Genomic DNA, 23,139 nt, shown 5'->3' with positions numbered 1-23,139 from the left:
ATTCATGATCCTAGAGAAGCTAAATATGAAGGTGAACCCAACAAAGAAAAACATATAGGCATCCTTCTGAATATTTACCTTCATCAGGTGATGAAAGGAGGCAGAGACAGAGACCCACATTGGAGCACCGGACTGAAATCTCAAGGTCCAAATCAGGAGCAGAAGGAGAGAGAGCACGAGCAAGGAACTCAGGACCGCGAGGGGTACACCCACACACTGAGACAATGGGGATGTTCTATTGGGAACTCACCAAGGCCAGCTGGCCTGGGTCTGAAAAAGCATGGGATAAAACCGGACTCGCTGAACATAGCGGACAATGAGGACTATTGAGAACTCAAGAACAATGGCACTGGGTTTTGATCCTACTGCACATATTGGCTTTGTGGGAGCCTAGGCAGTTTGGATGCTCACCTTACTAGACCTGAATGGAGGTGGGTGGTCCTTGGACTTCCCACAGGTCAGGGAACCCTGATTGCTCTTTGGGCTGACGAGGGAGGGGGACTTGATTGGAGGAAGGGAAGGGAAATGGGAGGCGGTGGCAGGGAGGAGGCAGAAATCTTTAATAAATAAATAAACAAACAAACAAACAAATAAATAAATAAATAGAAATATATTCTCTTTAATCCCGACACTCAAGAGGCAGAAGCAGGTGAATCTCTGAGTTTGAAGCCAAACTGGTTTACACAGTGAGTTCCAGGACAGCTGAGGCTACAGGAGAAACCATGTCTGGAAAAAATATATATATTCTATCATGATTTCATCAGCAAAACAGACTTCTATTAGAAACATTCAGTCTTCTTGAGTTAGAAGCAGTTTGACACATATATGTGTACATGTACACACACACATACACTAAGCTAGCTAGAACTGGGTAGTAATGTTGAATGTTTTTTATATATCCTTTGATTTTTTTATTATTTTATTATATCTTTGATTTCAGCAAATGCAGAACTATAATGAATATTTTTTTAAAATATTTAAAACATATCCTTATCTTTCCTAATCTTGCATGAAAATATCAACACATGCCAATACTTCTTTGGTCTAAATCCACAGTAGATATATACCTTAGCACCATATTTATTTATTTATTTTTGGTTTTTCGAGACAGGGTTTCTCTGTAGCTTTTGGAGCTGGTCCTGGAACTAGCTCTTGTAGACCAGGCTGGCCTCGAACTCACAGAGATCATCCTGCCTCTGTCTCCCAAGTGCTGGGATTGAAGGCATGCACCACCACTGCCTAGCTTAGCAACATATTTTTAAAATGTTTTTATTTATTTACTTTTTTGAGACAGGGTTTCACTCTGTAGCCCAATGTAACTTCAATTTTACAGCAATTTTTTGTTTTTTTGCCTCGGCCTACCAAAGGGCTGAAATTATAAATGTGTGGTGGTTTGAAAGAAAATGGTCCCCAAAGGCAGTAGCACTATTAGTAAATGTGGCCCTGTAGGAGGAAATGTGCCTCTGTGGGGGCAGGCTTTGAGGTCTCTCTCGCTCAAGTTTCTCTCAGTGTGACAGTCTATTCCTGTCACACCTGCAAGATGTAGTACTCTCAGCTCCAGCACTACTGCCTGCATCATGATGCTAACAGACTCAATCTCAGAAACTGTAAGCCACTACCTCAATTAAATGTTCTTTTTGTAAGAGTTGCCATGGTCATGGTGTCATTTCACAGCAATAAAAAACACTAACGAAGACAAGGCATTAGCTACTCCTAACAACTTCAAATAACAGCATTTTAAATACATCTTTGTGTGTATTGTGTATTTCTGTGTGTATTCATTTGTGTGTTTGTGTGTGTGTGTGCGTGCGTGCGTGTGTGTGTGTGTGTGTGTGCATACTAATATGGGTATACATGGAAAGGTGAAAAGGCAACTTCAAGTGTTAGTCTGTCTTCCACCTTAACTGAAAAAGGGTCTCTTGTTTGCTGCCTCAAATAGCAGGATAGCTGGGAATTCTCCTGTCTCTGCTGCCATCTAACCAGAGAATCACTGACACCCAGATAGGTGATGTCATAGAAGGCTTTACATGGATTCCGGGGCATCCAAACTCTGGCCATCATTCTCACACAGAAAACTTAGCCCATAAAATTCATTTTAATATTTATATTTAATATTTCACTTAGAAAATACTATGGTTGTGTACTTAGGAATTTAATTTACTATGGATTAGAGAAATCTTAATAATGAATCCCTGAGAAAAAACTTTGAGTATTCTCCGTTGGAGGCATTGTTCATGCTACAAACGGAAGATGGCATATTTTCTCCAATGCACACAGGCCATGTGAAATATGTACATAAATGCCCATGCATTCATCTTTGATGATACACCGAAGAGGTGAGCCACACCGTTTCCTTGCCAAAATAAGAAATATGAAGAATTACATCTATAAACACAATACAGGGCAAACTTATTTTGACATTCTGCTAAAATAAGGCTTATTGCCTTATCTCGAAAGAAAGTTCCCAGCTTCCTCTCCATGCTCCCACATTGTGTTAAAGTCACAACAATGAATAAGAGTATTCTAACATAGCACAATGAAACACAACTCTAACTGTGACCCAAATTCCTTCATATAGAATCAACACAGCAAGTCCTCAACCTGTAAGCTAGAACGGGGCTCCTGCAGAGTAGATGTACCCACTTTATACTCTAAGGAATGTCAATACTGGGTGCACAGTACAGTCTAAAGCCAAACCATCATAAAATAGCATTGCCGTCGAAAGTGGCTGCCTAGGAATGAAAAGCTGTACCAAGTGCATTGTATAAACATCGCCACCTCACTGACCACTCCTTATTATTTATTCTTATTTCTTATCCTTATTCCACAGATAAGAAAATGGTGGTAACAGAGGCCTAGCTTACTCCACTAAGCATTTACATAGTATATGGTAGAACCCTGAATTAAAACCTAGGCCTCTTTCATTCTGAAATTCCCACTTCATCCTATATCTCATAACAATCACTAGTAGTGGCAACAGTTTACATTAAGAATATTCTTTTTATTATCTTCATGATGCTATTAATTTATAAAGACAGCCAAGTTTATTTGTCATTTCCATGGAACATTGGCTACTCTGCTGTGTCACCCTGTTAGAAATCATTTCTTTATTTTCTTTCCTATGAAGTAGGATAATAGCAATGACAGACAGTTTTATAAAGTGGTTATACCATATTATAGCATTATATTGAATAAGAATTCAAGTTTCTCTGACCCAACTGAAAACATGAGCAATGGAGCTACAGATGATTAATGACTGCTGAGAGAACGGAAATTAGTTTTCCCCAAAGATGAGCCTCATAATTGGTTATCTAATACCACGTGGTCAGGTCCGAAAACATATACACATAAGCAACACTAATGGACTCATGTTGCATTTATGTGTGTGTGTATGTGCGTATGTGTGTAGTGTGCATTTGTTATAAAACAGGAATAAAAGAAAAAGAGGCCATTAATTTGAGAGGAAATATGGAACCATTGGAAGGTTTTGAGAAAAGAGAGGGACTAAAGGGATGGTGTAATTATATTTAATTTCAAGATATTTTCAAATAAAAATAGAAAGTAGACTACACAGCTAAGCAAACTGTTCTCAAACAAGAAATATAAATAAGCAGTAAATTCTTTTTAAACTGCACAGTGTCCTCGGTTATCAGGAAAAGGCAGATTTAACTCCTTGAAGATTTTACCTCACTCAAGTCAAAACAGTCAACATCAGGAAGACAAATGACAACAGATGCTGCCGTAGATGTGGGGACAGGGAAATGCTTACGCTCTGCTGGAGAGAGCTTAAACCAGTGCAACCATTGTGGAAATGAGTCTGGGGCATCTCAAAAACCTAGACATAGAACTATAATATGACCCATCTACATCACTGCCGGGCACATACCCAAAGGACATCACATCCTACTGCACAGACACCTGCACAACCTATGCACTGCTGCTTTATCTACAATAGCTAGAAAATGCAATCAGCCAAGATATCTATCAACTAATAAATAAAATGCTGTACACATACATACATATACACAATGCAATATTACTCAGCTTTAGAGAAAAATAAAATGATGAAATTCACAGGTAAATAAATGAAACTGGAAAACAATTATACTAAAGTGAAGTCACCAGGCAAAAGCAAAGGAGAGAGGGAAATACTGGGGGCAGAAAAGTGCAGAGACAATGGGCAGGAGATGAGGGAACAAGATATTGGTGAAAGGTGTTTGCCAAAATGAAGTGTGCATGTAATCCCTATATGGAAACATATATGCTCCCACCCCAAGAAAAATTAAATTAGAAGAAAAAGTAGAAAATAGTTGAGTGGACATATGAAAGGGAAAATATTCAGTGTTAAAAATGGGGATTGGGGAAAGGGAGTAACTCAAACCTACATATGTATGAAGAACTTTATAGAGAGCCACAGGTTTTAAGCTACTCAAAAACGACGCACAGAGAATGTATGTGTAAAACATTATATATACATACATATCACATACATTTCTATGTATATGCATGTACGTATAATAACTCTCTTGGTTTTCATTTCCCATCTCCCGTCACTGCGATTTATTGTCCTCTTTCAACTCTCAAAAATGAACTTTCCTTAAGTCTTATTTCTTTACCTTTCCTCCCCTGAACTGTACAACTCAATGACCACCCATAAGGCACCAGACTCATATTTACATTGCAAACCAATCTCTCGTCCAGTTTCCTGACACAAAACCTACTTGATTCCTCCTTGGGTGTTTTTAAAGTTATCACAAAGCCAAACGACCGAGGAGACTCATAGGGTCTTCCACCTAATCCTGGTACTGGCTGGTACCAATCAGAAGTCAACTAAAGTTCAACCCATCAGGAAGAAGAGCTGCACCTTCAGCCTCAGAAACGTCTTTCAAATCCTAACATTTCCCCACCACCACCAAACCCTCGCTTCAGTATCTCTCGTCTGAAAGTCTGCTCATTCTGAAAAAATAGATAATTTTTATACAAGTGTTTTCCGGGCTTTCATTCAACGTGCTCATGATACTGCATCTGGAGTAATGTTTTGAAAATACTAATGGAGTCCTTAGTAATTGAAATCTTAAAGGGATTTCAATTTTAAAGTAAAACAAATAATATAAATAATAAACAACAGTCAGCTATAGTGGTGTGAGTCTCTAACTCTAGCACTAGGGCACTGAAGGAAACAGGGCTCATAACCTCCTGGACCAGCCTGGTACATAGTGAGACCCTGTCTCAAAAACCTTATGTGAACGCATTTATAACTCGAAAGTGTAATAGGATACGCTATTTGAAATCATAAGTTACTCTAAACTGAAAATATGTATCTCAGAGAAGAATTAAAATTTGTAAATAAAATTCTCACAATTACGAAATATTGATAGACTGTAAACATGATAAGTATCGCTGCAAAGGAAATCATTTCCTATTTCATAATCCCTTTTCACGATCGACTTTTTTTAAATAACACTCCATACACTGATATTCCAAACACGCAAAACTGGTAGAATTCCCTTGGGGTTTGCTATAGCAAATATAACCCTGGAGAGAAAGCAAATCAAATCAGCTTTAAAAACTTTCGTTTAAATTTGCTGAAACCAAGTGGTGTGATGCCACCTAATAATGTAATGCCAGAAAAAGAAGGTAAAAATAAGCAAACAAAAGGAAGCGCTGTGGAAGGCCAAGGACGAGTTAGCGGATGTGTTATGCACAGGTCTTAACACTAATTAGCAGTGAAAGCCTGAGAGAGCTGGAATGATCTTCAGTGACTAACATGTCAACTGCTGTCTCGATTGCCAATCCTTAGGTTGACCCCTTCCTTAAAGCACTATGTTCATAAAGGTTCTGAAGAATATTGGCATTCGTCGCCGATGTTGTTCTGTGCTGAACTTTGCCACAGTGAACCAAGTATTTGCCAGTCTAGGACTGGACAGTTGCTAACTTCCCACTCACTTGTAAACAACAGCATCCCGTCTTCAAAGTACAAAGATATCTGCTTTTGTGTCTAGGACGTCAACTGTGGCACATAGTTCAAGAAACACCTTTTGAGATCTTATAATGTGTTGGTCACAGGGCAGGTAATGCAAATCCAAAGGCAATCAGTCGATGACATCCACCTTCAAGGAGCTTTGATGAACAGAAGATGGCTTAACTGGGAAGTATTTTTAATTAAAAATAAACTCAATATAAGTACATTGTGATCGTCTGGTCTAACTGTAAATATCAAATCAGAACATGTGTTATGCTTTAGATTCCGACTGAAGTTAGTCATGCTTTCATTAAAACATCCCTAATTAAGGGTGCCTCTCTAGAGAGTTACCTTTAAAAAAATCCATTATTTATGTCCACCTACACTGACAATCAAATGTCTTCAAAATCCTGTCTTTCAGAAAGCCATGAATGATAAATCAAGAGCACAATAGGCCATCCAAAAAATATATATATCTTAATTTTACCTTGTAAAGTTCAGTGCCAAACATTTATTTCCTCAGACATTCTGGTCAACCTGCTTCTCTCTCTAGTCAAAGGAAAGCAGTTTTGCGTTCAGAATTTGCTGACTGAATTTCCATGGTTAGAATAACCATCCCACTGTGTCCTCCCACGCATCTCATTAGCAGCCTTAGGTGACTCTCGTCCACGCCTTCTGAATCTACGCATTCATTCATATACAGCATTTCAAATAACTGGGCGCCTGCTATAAGCACTTATGATGAATACAACAAAAATTGATGCCACCCTCGGCAGCGTATTCCGTGCTGAGACGAGAATGTTGAGTGGAAATGGTAGGAAAAATGTATGCACAGAAGGCAAGCACTGAAACCAGCCTGGGAGGTTCGGGACGACGCAGCAGATGAGGTACCATTTAAGATCATCTTAAAGGCCAAGATAAATTTAGATTCAAAGGAAAATGTCTGATCAAGAGTAAAGCGTGAGTGGAGTCGTCAAGTAGTGAAGGAGCAATGAAAATCAGCTAAGATGAAGGAAGTCAGGGCTGTGTAGACCAAACGAAAGACAGCATGATCTGGATATAGACCTTAAAGTCCCAGCCTTGTTCTGGATATGGAAGAGATGCTACCTGTGAAGCTCAAAGCATCATATATGGCAAAACGCTAAGAAATTTATGCTAGGTGGCGATAAATTCAAAGTGCTCACTAGGCATCCAGTTAAGGAGGTATCAAAAAGATGTTGCAATGAGAATTCAGAATTAACCAGAGAATTCAGAACGTATAGCCCTAGATATTTCAATCTTTGGCATGTCCTTGCAATTGAATCCACCATGTGAGACTTAACAGGAGCTGAAAGAAAGGGATAATAGGCTATAGTAGAACTTTTAAGAAGGCTAATATTTAAGATTCAGGATGGGGCAGAGTAGAGACATTTAGAAAAATTGAAGGCAAATTAGAAGGAAATGGAAATGCAGACAGCAGAGAAGAGGGTGCTTCAAAATGACCTTCAGCTTTTACTTTACAATTACCACTCACCTTATTCTTATTATTTTTCTAAGTTTTTACCAACTATACAGTATCTATGTCTTGCGGTCCAGAAGTGGATGTGTTTGCTGGCTTTGGTTTTCTGTACGCAGGGCCCAGAGTTGTTGACTATGCTGCCTTTATGGAATGCAGAAACTAGCCACTGTACTCAGTATCAATCATAACTGCATTCTGTGTAGACTAGCTGAAAATGTTGGACAGCCAAACTCCATGGAAAGTCTTTCCTCATGCCAGTGTCTAAACAGATCTCAGATCTTTCCACACTCGCATCAAGTTTTTATCTGGGATTGCTATATTAAATGGTAATATTTGGCCTAGGATACAAAAACCATCTATCAATTCATAATACCAGTATAAAATTTTACCTTTTAAATTATGCTTTCATGAAAAACAGTCATGATGTTCAGATATAACATCAGAGTAGTAGCTATTTATAACTTTTGCTTTGACTAAGTTTTAGTAACCAATATAAAAGAGATTGCTTATTTCAATATACTTCCACTTCAAATACCCGGATGTAAGATCTATCCTTTTTTTCCCTCAGAAAGAAGAGATTAGTAAAGAATACTTAAGCTCCACTATATTACAATACAGAGACAACCAAGAAAGATAAATCTGCTAAGCTGTGTGAAATAGAAAAAGGGAAAGCCACTGAATTACCTTACTGTTCTTCTCCTCTATTTCTATGCAGATACTAAGCAATTTTTCTGACCTTAGCAGACCTCTAAATGTCTACATAAACTACCTCATATTTAGAAAAAAAACAGTCCATATATATTACTATATATACTACACTATATTTTTGAAAAGAAGTGATATTTTACTTATACGGATCATTGATACAAAAAAATAGCCCATTTTTTTCAAAAATAAAAGCTGCAAAAGAAAAATGAAAACAAAATTAACATTTTAAAAAGTTTCTCATTTCGTTTCTTCAAATGACAAGAAGCAGGGGCTGGAGAGATGGCTCAGCAGTGAAGATCATTTGCTGTTTGTGGTGGTTTGAGTATAATTGGCCCCCATAACCTCATAGGTAGGTGTGGCTTTGTTGGAATGGGTATGGCCTTGTTGAAGGAAGTGTGTCACTGTGGGGGCTGACTTTGAAGTTTTCTGTGTTCAGGATACCACTTGGCATCTCAGGCCACTTCCTGCTGCCTTCTGATGAAGGTGTACCCAACACCATGTCTGTGTGCATGCCGCCATGCCCCCTCCCATGAGGAAAATGGACTGAACCTCTGAAATGTAAGCAAGCCACCATAAAAATGTTATCCTTTGACAGTGTTGCCATGGTCATGATGTCTCTTCACATAACTAAGACCCTGGTCTTATACAGGACCCAGGTCTAGTTGCCAGAACCCACTACATAAAACTCCAGTTCCAGAGAACCCAACTTCCTCTTCTGGTTCCTACAGTCACCTACCCACACACAGTACACACATGTTCATTCAGGCATCATACGAACTTACTAATAAAAGTAAGAAGCAAATAAATCTTAAAATAAGAATAAATGACAAGAACAAAATGATTATGCACCAATAGCCAACAACTTTAAAATAACTTGGTATCGCAGTTACATTTCTATTGCTGGGATAAACACCATGACCAAAAGCAACTTGGGGAGGTAAATGTTTATTTCACCTTTCAGGTTACAGTTCATATCAGAAAAAAAGAAGGGAATTCAAGGTAGGAACTCTGGAGGCAAAAACTAAGTAGAGGTCATAGAGGAACACTGTTTACAGACTTGCTTCTCATAGCTTGCTCGCCCCGCTTTCTTATCCAACCCTGGACCACCTGGGCAGGGGCAGCACCACACATGATGAGCCAGTCCCTTCCAACCATTCATGAATCAAGAAATTGCCCACAAGAAGACCTGCCCACAGGCAAATCTCATGGAAGCATTTTCTTAGTTGAGGTTCCTTCTTCCCAGATGGCCCTATATTGTGTCAAGTGGACCAAAACCTAGATTGACCATTTGGTTTCTTGAAATTAAGAGTATTCTTCAAAGATCGACGAACAATACTTCAGGTACAGATATACTAGTTGGGAAGTATTTCAACTCGTGAAATACTTCACATTAAACAATGTGAGACAAATGGTAGAGCAGAGAACCTTCCTCAGTAAAGGCCACTATAAAGTCTCACTTGTGAATATATATCCATATTAAATATGACAGCCCATTAAAAGACTCTAAATAGCATAAGATATCTACATGGCAGCATAGACACTTTAATTGGTTTTCAATTTACATGCCTTCTTTATATAAACATAATAATATCTTCCAGACAAGTAACCTAAGGAAGAGTGATAAAAAGGTACTAAACAATCTATAAATCCTAAACTGGGTATTATTATCTATATTATCTCATTCATCATGCTTCTTTAAAACAGCTAATATTCTAATTAAATGCCTTAATTACTTACAAATTACATAAGATTCTTTTCAATAATATTAAATTATCTTACTACTTATACTTCAAAGGGATTATCAAAACTTTACATTCTAAAATCTATTTAAATGAATTCTCACTCCAGGGATATGGTCTCTAAACTGAAGGCTGTACTTCTGCTTGGCTCAACGGAGAATTTTCACAGACAGTCCTGCATGCAGTTGTAACTGACGACTATTATTTGAGAAATGATTCAAAAACTGCGTTCAGCCTTGCCATAAAAGAGGTGTCCACTGAGTTTCTGTGAAGTGCAGCGTCTCATTTTCAGGAAATCATTACTGTTAGTCAAATAATGATTTTTAAAATTCGATACTCCTTGTTGGCATTGCATACTGCTCTGATAAATTTTAAGACTTTTAATTGCTTGCTTTTCGGTGGTCTGGTGCAAATAATTTGGTGCAGGAAAAAAATCTATAAAGCGGAAATGATAATCTAACTTTTCATCTAAGTTGATACTTAAAATTGACAGTATGAAACACTACCCATAGCAAGAAATTTGTATAAAAATGAAGGCAAATCAATATATAAGCCACTCTCCCTTAAAGCAATTCTAGTTTTTCTTTAAGTAAACATTTCTATGTATATGAAACTTTCACAAAATAGCAACGAAAGTAGGAAAGCCCCAAGCATATTTTGTAGTACTGTCCCTTGCTGTCAACTCTTTGACCTAGGTCAAAATAAATTCATGTAAACATGATATAAGAATGTGAGGCTACACATGCAGAAAACATAAGGCATTTAGTACTGAAATTTAAACATGTTAAATGTGCATGTTATTATATTATCCTACCAAAAGCTTATAAAGATAAACTACTTGACAAGTAGTCCCTCATTCAATGTTAAAAATGAGACATTCATTTATTACACCCCATGATACAGAAGTTAACGCTCTTTTGTTTTTTAGTAAAACATAAGAAAACTACCCTGTGAAATTGCCCTAAGCTAATGTCTCTTTTCATTTTGAATTAGGTTTGCCTTGCTGTTATTTCAAAATTTGCTGTTTTCCCATTACTTTTTATGCTATAAATATTTATGAGTTATTTAATGAGAAATAATGAAAATTATAACTTGAGGTCAGGCTCTGTGATTATTTTACTTTTTAATCCCTTGTCAAATTCCCACGTTGGTGTAACTGCAATCCTGGTCACAAGGCCTTCAGGAGACTCTGGGTGGGGCCATCTCCAATAAGACTTTCTCCCCATAAGCCCCAAATCTTCAAAAACCACAAAAAGGGATGCATCTGAGTGTCAGCTATATTTTCAAGGAGTAAAGGCAGTAAGAGCAGTTTCTTTGGGCCCAGGAATTTGAAGTTTAAATGTGTTCCTGCATCACCATGCTTAAAGCCTTGTGAGTTACAGGGACAGACCTTACAAATCCCACTGCATACGGCAAGCTAAGAAACTGCATAAAATGGCTTGATAATGTTTATACCTATAGAAAGTGATAGCATTAAGACCAATACCAGCTGTGGAGCCTCCATGGGACCAAACTAGGCCCTCCACATGTGGGAGACAGTGGTGAAGGTTGGACTATCTGAGGGGCCTCTGGCAGTAGGGCCAGGTATCCCTGGTGCATGACCTAGCTTATTGGAGCCCATTCCCTATGGTGGGATGCCATGCTCAGTCTTAATGCAGGTGGGGAGAGGCTTGGTCCTGCCCCAGCTTAATGTGCCAGACTTTGTTGACTTCCCATGGGAACCCTTACCTGTTGGGCAGAGTAGAATGGTCATAGGCTGGGGGGAGGTTGGGAGTGAGGCTGGAGTAGGGATGGGGGAGAACTGTGGATGGAATGTAAAATGAATTTTTTTAAAAAAATCAAATTTTAAAAAGACCAACCAACACCTAGTAGGGTTTAGTGATGAATGCCTTTAATCTCAGCACTCAAGGAGGCAGAGGCAAGTGGATCTTAGAGTTGGAGGGCAGCCTCATCCACAGACGAGTTCCAGGGAACCCAGGGCTACACAGAGAAGCCCGGTCTCAAAAAAAGGCAAAAACAAAAACTACAATAAAAAACAAGACTAAAACCTAGCTCAGTATTCTATACAGCAGGTCAGTAGCCAACCTTACAGAGCTCAGAGGTTTTTATGTGGTAGGAACCACACCAAAAACAAGGTATAAGAACGGTGTTTTATTCTACCCACACAGCCCATTACTTGGTCCCAATTTTAAAACATGAAATTCTAATATGCAGTCGTATTGTTGAATTAACTATCACCAGTCTATGAATAGAAATATCCTGCTTCATAAAAAAAAATTCAGACCAGTACGACTGAGAAGAGAGGGCCTTGCAGTTAAGGTGAGAAGTTGCAAAATGTTACTGTATTAAGGAGACCTCTGTGTGAGATAGAACATGTAGGTCAGGAAAACAAAAGTTAAGAACATGTATATGTTCACAAAGGCATAGGGAACCCCACCAGCCACATGCAATGATCCGCTACTTAGAAGATTTACTCTCCGAATTCTCAGACCAAATGCTATAAGCAATGGACCAGAAAATCCTAAAAAGTTCTCTCATGAGAAAACAAACCAACACCAAGAGTTTATAATACCCACACTTTCTATTATAGACTTTTAGTAAACAGTTTAGGCTGGAATCACTGTGTAGGAGTTTGAGGTTCTATTACTCTAGTTGCTTTGTGTCTCAGAAAAAAAAATTTTCTTCAACTCCCAAGACCAAATCTAGAATATCCAAACTCAGTTCATAAGATCCAATGTTCAAAGTTGGTTAAAAACAGAACATCAACCGTTGAGGTAAATGAAATTCAACACAATGGCACTTTTATAATCCATGCAAAACAAGCTCTTCCATATGTTTCTTATAGACGTGGGAGAATAGAGTGTTTCAGGAATTCACACTGGTATCTTTCTAGGAGGTTTTGGACTGACTTAACACAAGCCAGACTTCCTGTTGAACAAGTTGAACAAACAACCTTCAGAAGAGGTTGTGTTTCTATTACTCAAGTTGGCAGTAGCCCAGTGGTCACCCTGATTTGCATACCATGAAGTACCCCAAATTTGGTCATGTAAATACATAGATGGCAGCAATCTATTAAGAAAGAATACACACAAGTTAAAAATAAACCACCACAGATCAACCAAAACCCAATGGTTTTGTATCTTTCTATTATCCTTAACACAATCACAATTCTTCCAACTTTTTTAAACTTCTCTCTTTTTATTTTTTGGATTTTCAAGACAGGGTTTCTCCGTAGCTTTTTGATTCCTGTCCTGCAACTAGCTGGAGCTAGACTAGGCTGGCCTCGAACTCACAGAGATCCGCCTGCCTCTGCCTCCCAAGTGCTGGGATTAAAGGCGTACACCACCACCGCCCGGCCCTAAACTTCTCTTTTCTATATTTTTTCCATGAACATTTGTGAACTTCTTTGTGTCTGTGTGTACATTTGTTTAGACAAGTTTTTGTTGAAAGTGAAAAACAAGTCACTACCTAGTTCAGGGTTCGCCTTCCCGAGCTCTGGCCCCACTTACTGACAGTGTGGAGCGGGACTGATGCCAGCAAGTGTGCTTTGCGACAGTCCTTTCTGCCTAACAGAACATCTGGAATTCAGATGCCCACAATCCAGCCACTGTCACTCTTTGCAACTCATCCTTTTCCTTCTCACCCATTCCTGCTTTAACTGTAGGACCGAGTGTGCCTGGGTAGGACATGTGAAATATTCCATCAATAGAAACAGACCTACGTTATCATCACCCCTCCCTAATCTCGCTAATCTATGTTTCATTCTTTTCTTGATTGACATTTTTTTCTGGAGTCCTTTTAATATTTTCCAAAGCACAATATGGCGCATGTGCGCACAGAGGAAGAGCAGGAAACCCAATGTAATGACAACCTCTACTTCATCTCTTTTCCCCAAGCAGGTTATATTGACAGATTCTTAAAAATGGAAGGCCCAATTGCCAGCAAGAAGGCAGTGATGCCCAAAGTTGTCTCTGTTGTCTCTGCAGACCAACTCACATCTTGAGAAGAAGTATGGAAATCCATGAAAGCCTAACAATGCTCCCACTCATGTTCACACAGTAAGATGAAGAAATAGAAATCGTGTGTGTGTGTGTGTGTGTGTGTGTGTGTGTGTGTAAGGTTCCAAAGGCCTCTCCACTGTACTATGACTATAACATTTTTTATTATCTTTAAATTGGAGGCAGTTCCCTTCCCCTCAATCCACAGAGATGTTCTGTAAACCAGTGTAAGTAAAGTCAACCCTGCTCCATTAAGACCAGCAGCTGATATTCTAGGTCCTTAATCTGTCAAAGCATTTCTCTGGATTGCAGGAAAGACCAGAAATTCATATAAGGAAAAGACAAACGTTAGAGGCCTCTCTTTGGAGAGACAACGTAGTGCCTGGGGAAACAGCTGCTTCAGCTGTAAAAGGTCTGGGTTTGCATCCTGGTTGAGCCGTGCCTGTCAATCATTTTTGGATACCCCTGAAACCCTCAGAATCGGGTAACACTGAGATTCGTGACACCTGGCATGTCTTCTCCACAGGCTACGGTGAGGATGTGAGCACACATGATAAGTCAGTACAGGTCAGCCATGTGCTAGCACGACCAATTAGAGTAATGGCTGGCAAGCAATAAAGAATAGATGTTAGCCAATTTCAGTAACTTTCAATATGGTTTTTAATTTACATCATTGGATCACCCCCTTAATCTCTACTTCTATCTCTTTTTCTCTTCTCTTCATTTTTCTGAAGCTCATTTCCCTTGGAAGCTTTTATTTAAGAGAAGGAATAAGATTTTACCTCTAATGAGATCTTTTCTGATTAGGTCCCAGATAACACAGTTTTCTATCTATATAATATATTGGCCCATAATGCCTAGTGACAGGTACTTGAAAGAGCATTCATTGACAAAGTGAGGTTTCAGAATTTTCCAGAACATACACACACACACAGAGAGAGAGAGAGAGAGAGAGAGAGAGAGAGAGAGAGAGAGAGAGAGAGGAGAGAGAGAATCAAAAATTAAGAACTGTTTACAAACACATACATCAAACATAAAATACAATTTTCCAGAGTCAACTTTTTTCTAATTATAAAACAATATTACTTAAAATTAGAAGATTTACAGAAAAAAAATGTGATCACAATGATGAAGCCCTTCCAACTAACTTCATATAACATTTTAAAAATAGATCGATTTTTTTTCTATTTATACCTATTTAATGTCATTGTCAAATCTAGAGTCAAGCAGCAATTTCAATCAAGGCTAACTCTACAAATATATTCTAATTTGTACTTTGTAAGATGGCTTTACAATACTCATGCATTTTCTCATTCTCTCCGTGAATGTTCGCTGTCACACCTTGTGGAGAAGCAGAAAAAAAAAAACACAGTGAGCATTGCAAAGTGACTCTCTTCTACTGATTACAAAAACAAAATTAAAATCTAATTTCTCTGTTCACAGAACTTTAGTTCTGTTTGGGTCTTTCATAAAAATATGTGATATGTTGGATTAAGTATTGCCCTAAAACTCTTTTTCTTTCTTTTTTTTAGCAAGTATTTCAAAGATCTGTGAAAAACATTTTATTCTTTGATCTTTTTCCTTGGCAAGTTTAGAAAAGGCCACCACCCATGACTAGACGTCATTACGTGCCCCTTACATATGTAGCATCTGAATGGCTCCTAGGATGCCTAGTTTCTAAGCTACAAAGTTCCTTCTAGGAAAGAAAGTACAGCACTGTCTCACTAATTGCAGACACCATGACAGGCTTACATGGAAGCACACCAGCATTCCCAAACACTCGCCAACCCACCACTGCACAAAAGGCCACGGCACTAGCAGAACTAGCTGATTGATAAAGTTAGTGCAGAAGTCCAGGATTAGCCGGAGCTGTTGTATAACAGGATTACATGCTGCAATACTATGTGAAACCGTGCCATAAAGGAAGAGTATTGGCAAGCCCGTGGAAAGCCAGAAAAGAAAATGCCAGACATGAGCGACCAGACAGAGTTTTTAATTTCTGTTTGTCCATGTAAACCCAGGTAATAGTATCATTGAGTCTAGATAGTCAGCAGGTTTGCAATTCTGTCCTAAAACTCATCCACTCCCATTGAAATTCCACCACTCTCCACAATGCTTGCAACAGCCAATGGAGAAGCATTGTGGCCACGGCTTGCACTCTGCCTCCCTTTCCTAGCTGGACTCTGTCAGGCAGCAGCGCATATTAATCACTAGCTGCTGGGGGCCTCCATCTACCTGCTGTCTGCAGCAAGCAGCAAATCTGGCAAATGTTAGCCAACAGGATAGTGTCCAGGACAGGTGGCAGGGGCTGCAGCAGTGAGGACAGATGGACTAACAACCACACGGACAGACAGCGGCACCATTAGACACCATCCATTACTTCCAGGCTCAGAAGAGGGGAAGCCTGCAGCACAGGGGACGTCATTCTTCCACTAGGGACAGGAAGCAGATTAGCAAGGGTTCTGCCTCCCTCAAGCTGGCAGGCTTAAAGTATTTGTTTTTTTGGATGAGAAGGAGCAGGGAATTCAGAAACCTGCTGCTCTTGGAAAGCCAGGCCAGCTCTGGCCTTCTAAGTTAATGGCCTTTTATCTTTCCAGAGTCTACAGTGAACGAGGAAGAATGACTGAATCTCTACTCTTATGCAGTGGCTGGACAATCACATCCCTCCTTCTCTACTCTAGACTGCAGTTGCTTTTGCTTGGGGGACCCATAGCCTGAATGCAGCTTGTCCGGTTGTTCTCCTGTGTGGCTCTGCTTTCCTGAAGGGAAGGAGACACCTACCCAGACAGCATCTTCCCTTCAGCAGGCAATTCTAGGAAGTGGGAGAAAGGCCACTCCGGGTGTGCTCTGTGCCCTGGTGTCACCCCCTGCTCCCTCGCTACACTTCCCTGCAAACAGCAAACTCCAGATGCAACAGGTTCCCTTTGGCTCTTCACGCCAATGGCCTGCCCCAAACACACCTTCTGCATAAGCAGGCCATACCAAGACATCAGTACCAGTCAGGGGAGCTACATACCTCCACCCCAGAGAGAAAAACTTTACTCAATTTGTGAGGACTTCCCAAGGGAAGACAGAGTTGAAATCACCTTTAGCCTCACTCCATGGGCGAGGCTAAGGCGCAAGCAAAGCTCAGCCTGGATGGCAGTACTTGCAAGCAGATCTGAAGCAAACAGCAGCACTATGTCACAGACTCCCGCACCACTAACTACCAACCCCGGCCTCTCTCCATCCCCAGGAAAATGGGGCACGGGGCAGAGGTCCCTGCAGGGTTGGTGGGTTCTAAAGACAGGGCTGTGCGATTCTCAATCCCTGTCGGCATCCTTCGGGAACCAAGAAGGCCCCAGAGGTCTCCTGGAAGCCAATAATGAGGAAACCCTGTTTTATTCAGACCAGAGTCGTCAATCAGCCTCTGTCATTATCAAAAACTTTGGACTGCCAGTGGCATTACATATGAATAAGAAAATGTGTCTTCGTACAGTTATTCTGTGTTGAAGACTAGGAATACGAGGTTAAAGAGGAGCAGGAAGGCAGGTTACCAAAGATGGCAACTGCCCAAAAAAGACCCAATCTTGCATTGTAAATGAATGAGTACCAAAACGAACTCTAAAAATAAGCATTTTTATTATATAAAGACCAGCACCGTTCACTGTTGTAACTCAGATCGGCTCAACAACTCCAAAGAGGAGCTTGCCCTCCGCACCCCACACCTCCACCACCACCCTTTTCTCTACTCATCCCCTAGTCCCTTAATCTGCCCTCAGTCCAGGGCCCTTCCATTGGGTGGGATCAGCTTCACTTAGCTCTGCATATCTCCCCCTAAGGTGGTAGCCCTGTCCACCTAGTCCTCCTAGGCACTCCTGTCTCAAGCCATCCTCCTGGGGTCCTAGGTTTCCTGGCTCTGTAGGGTCCTTTCCTTCCTCCGGACTCCCAAGTCTCTACCCTGCTCAAGCCCGGGGACCCTAGCCCCAAGGTGGGCACCTCTGCCCGCACCCCTGCACCCTCGGCAGCCCCTCCCCCACACTCAGCCAAGAGGACCGGGTGAGTGAGCGGTGAATGGACGGATGAAGGCATCACCACCACCGAGGGATGGATGGCGCGCCTTACAAGGGGGGGGGGGGGGGAAGGGGGGGGCTTACTTGAGCATGGCCTCTTCTTTTTCCTCCTCTTCCTTCTGCCGGTCCATCACTGCCATGATAATGTTCCTCTCTTCCTCGGTCAGGTGGCTCAGGTCAGGCAGTTCTTGCATAGGGGGAGGCACCGTGGGTGGGCGAGGACCGCGGGGCCCCACGGCTGAGGACATTTTCGTGGCCTGCCCGCCCCCTCGGCTCGCTGGCTCTCGCTCTCACCTTTCGGATTCACGCCCCGCAGCTGCGCCCCTGCTTTCCAAGCTTACAGCGTAGCCCTCCCGGCGGCGGCGGCGGCGGCGGCAGCAGCGGAGCCGGGGACAGAGAGGACCCAGTCTCTCATGATGCTCTGCCTCCCGCCGAGCCCGGATGCTGCCTTTGTTTGGGTCGCCCTGGCGAGGCTCGGGGCCGCCTGGCCGCCTCCCGCAACCCAGCCTCGGCCGGCGGGGGCGGGCAGGCGGAGGCGCGGCGAGGGGGCGAGGGCTGGCGCTGGGCTCCCGAGCGCGGCCGGGCGCGGGCTGGGCTGGCGGGCCGGGGGCGGGGCCGGGCCGGGGCCACCCGACGCTGCTCGCTCGCGGGCTCTGCTGCCTCCAGTTTGGGGCTGCGGGAGGGAGAGGGAGAGTTTGGGTGTCAGTTAGGCGGAGTCTCGGAGCTTCGCTCCCGGGTGATGCTGCTGCTCTCGCAGACATAAGCTGCCAGCCACTCAGTCCCGGAGCCGCTCCGCCCACGGGCACCACCCACCCACTCCCCGGTCCGAGCCACGCGTGCCCCGGCCGCTCACCCCCACTCCTCAGCCCCACGCTAGCCAACGTGCATACTCTGCTGCTTGGTCTCTCCCCAGGTACCCCTCACCCTGAGTCATCCTCCCTCTCCAGGTCTTGGTCCATGTCATCCTTCTCAACCCTATTTTCCCCTGGGTTACATTAATCATCTTCATCCTCGCTACAGTCTTCATCATTGATGTTATTTGAGCACCCACAGTGTTTGGAACGGCAAAATGGAACACCCTCTAGATCTATTTTTTTTCCCTTCCTGCCACCATGTCGTTCTCCTGAACTCGTCAAGTGTGCACAGCCCCAGTAGTGTGTGGTTTTCTGGATAATTTTGGTACACACACATACACACATCCAACAACATGAACCCTGAATTGTCATATTCTCCAAGGCAATCTCTTTCTTGACGGGTTCTCTCTAGAGTTGTTCTGCTATGTATCCTCATTTCCCCTTCAAGACTCCCCACCACACAGTAACTCTTTAATTTGCCATTTGGGGCACTGGGTAGCCCCATCAGACCGCCGAACTGCACTTCGCTGGTGCTTGTCAGTGGATTATCTACTCTAATTCCTCCAGTGGTGTTCGCTAGCATCGTGTACTCACTTCTCAGCCTCCGTGGGTACTTCTTCAGCAAGACTGATGCCAGGGGAAGAAAAACACCCGCCCCTATCCCATCGTATTTAGAAGCTTCTGCTCATTGCCTGGTGCAACTATAGGTAGTAAGGAGGAGCTTCTCTTGCTGATAAAGGCAAAAATTAATAGACAATTCTTTCAAAATGGGTCATGTTACTGGCTTTGAAACCTGGCGACTGAATTTTGTTAATGCAATTATAAAAGAATCGATAGAGAGAAGGGCTCAAATTGAGCCATTTCCCAGTAAGGCTCTCATAGCCATGATGATGAAAGAGCTGATGGGCTGCTCTCCTGGGGAAGTCTTTCTGGAGTTCCACAAGCAAGACAGTACTCTGCTCCTTCTCCAAGCCTAACTTTGTGAGTAGGAGGAAGAGGAATTGCTGGCGTAGCAGTAGCGGAGTGCGTGGCACTAACATCTTCCAATTTAAAGACCTTAGAATTTACTTGATTTTGCCTGTAATGTGGACACACGTATTTGAATTTTCTCTGTCATCAAATGCTCATTGCCTGTTGTATTCACTTGGTGAATAACTAAATCGTTCTCTAACCAGAACTCTTGGAATTATTTGAAGCAGTGACCCGGTCAGCTTCAGTCTTCCCCAGAGTGAATATAGTCAGCTTACCCAGCTAGCAATATGCAGCAGTATTGTTTCTATCTCTGGCCCTTCTAGGTGTCTGACTTTGGACACACTTATTGTGCCCACTGTCTTCCTTCTCTCTCCCCTTCTCTCCTTTTCAAATACTTATCAAGAGTATTATAAGCAAGAACAATCTTTGGTTCCTAAGTGTTTATTAATACCTTAGAGTCATCATGCTTACTTGTGCCACCTGATACTGGGAGATATATATATATGTCACTTAAGAGGCTATCACTGAAGGAAGTGTGTAGTCCACTAAGCTTTCCACTGATTTTTCGTAAGTGCTGATGTCTAGCCAGATTTACTCTTTCCTCCAATGAGCTGATAGAACACTCTGAGGAGCATCTTTTCTTCGCTAAACAAAAAAATGCTTGTGTCTCCCCGTCCATTACATATTTAAGAAGATGGGAAGACCAACGGGCCTGGGTTGGCATTCTGGCTCTACCCCATACAGTAGGAGCCTGCACAAGTGACCGTCCCCGCGTCTGTGTAAAATGTAATAGATGTATGTAACTCAGAATGGATGATGAGTATGATAAGACATTTGTAGCGTTTTTATCTCTGTGAGAACCACTTCCTATGCTTTGGGTTTTCTCTCTATCTCTCCGAAAAATACTTTTATTTTTCAGACACTAGAAGGAGCTGCGGTGTAGACAGCTCAGTCACCAGGCCAGATGTCCACCTCTGCGGAATCAACATGGAAATGCAAATAGGCCAGGGACAAAGGCCACATCTACAGGAGGTTCACATCCACGTTGGTTTTCCGGAAATTCTTCTAAAATATAAAGAAAGGGATTATAAAGCCTCAGTGAAGATGAGACTTGGCGGAATAACACTCGACAGCGACAACGATTTAGCAAACAATAATGATGCTTTAATTTATCTTGGTTGCTATAATAAAATAACACTGGTGGGGTAGCTTATGTAACAGAAATTTGTATTTGAAGGTTCTAGAAGCTGAAAAATCAAGGCACGATGTCAGCAGGCTTAAAGATGGCTTCTGTATGTATACATCCTTGGTGTCTCTCCCTCCACAGGCATGAACACTTTTCCTACTAGATTAAGACCCGATGTTTATAAACTCATTTAACAGTATTTACCTATTTAATTTAGATGTTGTGGGAGCTGATAAGATGGCTTAGCAGGTAAAGGTACTCACCATGAGGCCTGACAACCTGAGTTTGGTAACCAAGACCAACATGGTCAAAGCAAGAACCAGCATGCACAATCACACAATCAAATAGATAAATGCAAATAAATAAACAAACAAACAAAAACATGACTCTTGTCTCTGTATATAGCTGTATTTAATAGAACTGGAGAACTGGAGGATTTCATGACAAATTTTGGGGAAAATATAATTCATTACATAGAAATTTGTCAGAATTACTTGGGGAATTAATTGACTGCTTACCTATATTATCTAAATAGCAATACAAAGAAAACTGCTTCTCAAATATACTTCTGTTCATAGCTACCTTACCAGGCCATTAACATGAGTGTTAAATAAGTTAAGGGAATAAATGTCAGTGTGTGTATACATGACAGCACATGGTGTTTCTCCTTCTTTATCCAAAGCAAATTTTGAGAGCACAAAAGAATAGGTTTTTTTTTTTAATCTACATGCAGAAAAACAGAACTTCACCATACTTAGGTAAGCAAGCAAACAGGTAAGTTATAATTTCCCAAGTGCACAGCACAGCTAGTTGGTTCCTGGAGCACTCCCCTCAAACACGTTCAAAGGATTGGGGAAATGTGCACAATAGTTCTCTCCCAGAAATTCACAAGGCACATTAACAAATAGAAAAGTGCTAAGGTATAATCATTTGCTGCAGTAAGGAAACCTGCTTTATGTGGTGGGTTGCCACTTCCCAAATGCATTGGGCCATTGTTTCCTGATGGGAAAACATGCTTCAGTGAAGGTTTGGAGGAAAACTTGACTTACAGACCTTAATTAGAAGAGCATGAAAGGACTGATATATTTCTCCTTGTTTGACCAGTATTAGTAAAAAGAAATCAAAATTACCCACTTCCAAGACATGTTTCAAATGTCCCTGAAGGCAAAAAGAACACTGTTTTGAACAACAGTCTGAAACTAACCGAAGCTATTCTTTCCACTGAGGCTCTCAAAATCATCATCTCTCTAAAATTGGACACTGAAGTTCATTATTAATTTAATTCAATTAGCTGAGGTTTTAACGATAGAGTAGAAAAATCACTGACACAGTTTGAGCCCCTCATTACCCTTTGAAAGCTGTGGTCAGTCTTATTGCCTTCAAAATCAAATCATCCAAAATTCAAATGGTGACCTTATTTAGGAAAGGTTCATCCCCAAATTAGCTTAGATGAAGTCGTTTTGGATTAGGTGTCCTTATAAAAGACGAGAACACGGACACCCAGGAAAAAGGAAGCCATGTAAAAAGACACAGAGACACACGTGGGAACAAAGTCCATGAGAAAACAGAGGCTGGGAGTAAAATCCTGCTGCCACGAGACAGGAAATGCCAGGAGTCATTAGAAACTAGAAGCAGCCAACACAGAGCCAATCCCAGAGACTTCAGAAAAGGAAAATTGCCCTGATTAACCACTTGGTTTTATAGTCTTAGCTTTTGCAATTGTGAAAGAATAAATGCCCATTCTTTCAAGCCATGGTTTGTAGCATTGTTATAAAGTACCCCCAAGCACACAGTATAGTAGCGATATATATTTGGATGTATCAGTAGATAACCCTGAGTTCTATTTTGCTTAACTATTAAGCAGCACAACATCTGCCTTCAAGAGTTTCAGTGAGCAAAAAATATAGTAGACATGTACACAGTGCCTAGCACGTAGAAATAATTCTTTTATTCTTTTACTGTTCATTGACCGAGGAGTTGTTTCGTGTGCAGTGCTAAGAGAATGTGTGATAGGGAACCGTGGTGAATTAGCAAATGGTGGCCATAGAAACAGGAAATCCATGTCCTGTTTTGTGAATAAAGTTTTACTGGAACACAGACAACATGGTTTCTTTCATGTGTTATCTGGGCCCGTCTTCCTGCTGCAGTGGTAGAATTTAGCAGATGCAGC

General features: G+C 41.4%; 1 protein-coding gene across 24 annotated transcripts in view; it reads right to left on the bottom strand.

Moving 5' to 3' along the window:
* Rims1 (regulating synaptic membrane exocytosis 1) overlaps positions 1 to 18,205 on the bottom strand; it is a 468,726-nt gene extending 450,521 nt beyond the window's left edge. For all 24 annotated transcript variants that reach the window (XM_075980581.1, XM_075980583.1, XM_075980600.1 and 21 more), the window contains exon 1: positions 18,042 to 18,205. In XM_075980581.1, the coding sequence (XP_075836696.1) occupies positions 18,042 to 18,205 (164 nt within the window). The remainder of the gene's footprint in view (positions 1 to 18,041) is intronic.
* Positions 18,206 to 23,139: the final 4,934 nt, after the last annotated feature.

The sequence above is a fragment of the Microtus pennsylvanicus genome, chromosome 7 (assembly GCF_037038515.1).
Source record: "Microtus pennsylvanicus isolate mMicPen1 chromosome 7, mMicPen1.hap1, whole genome shotgun sequence".
NCBI classification, from domain to species: Eukaryota; Metazoa; Chordata; class Mammalia; order Rodentia; family Cricetidae; genus Microtus; species Microtus pennsylvanicus.
The sequence above is the reverse complement of the archived record's forward strand: the minus strand, read 5'-3'. Positions and strand labels throughout refer to the sequence as shown.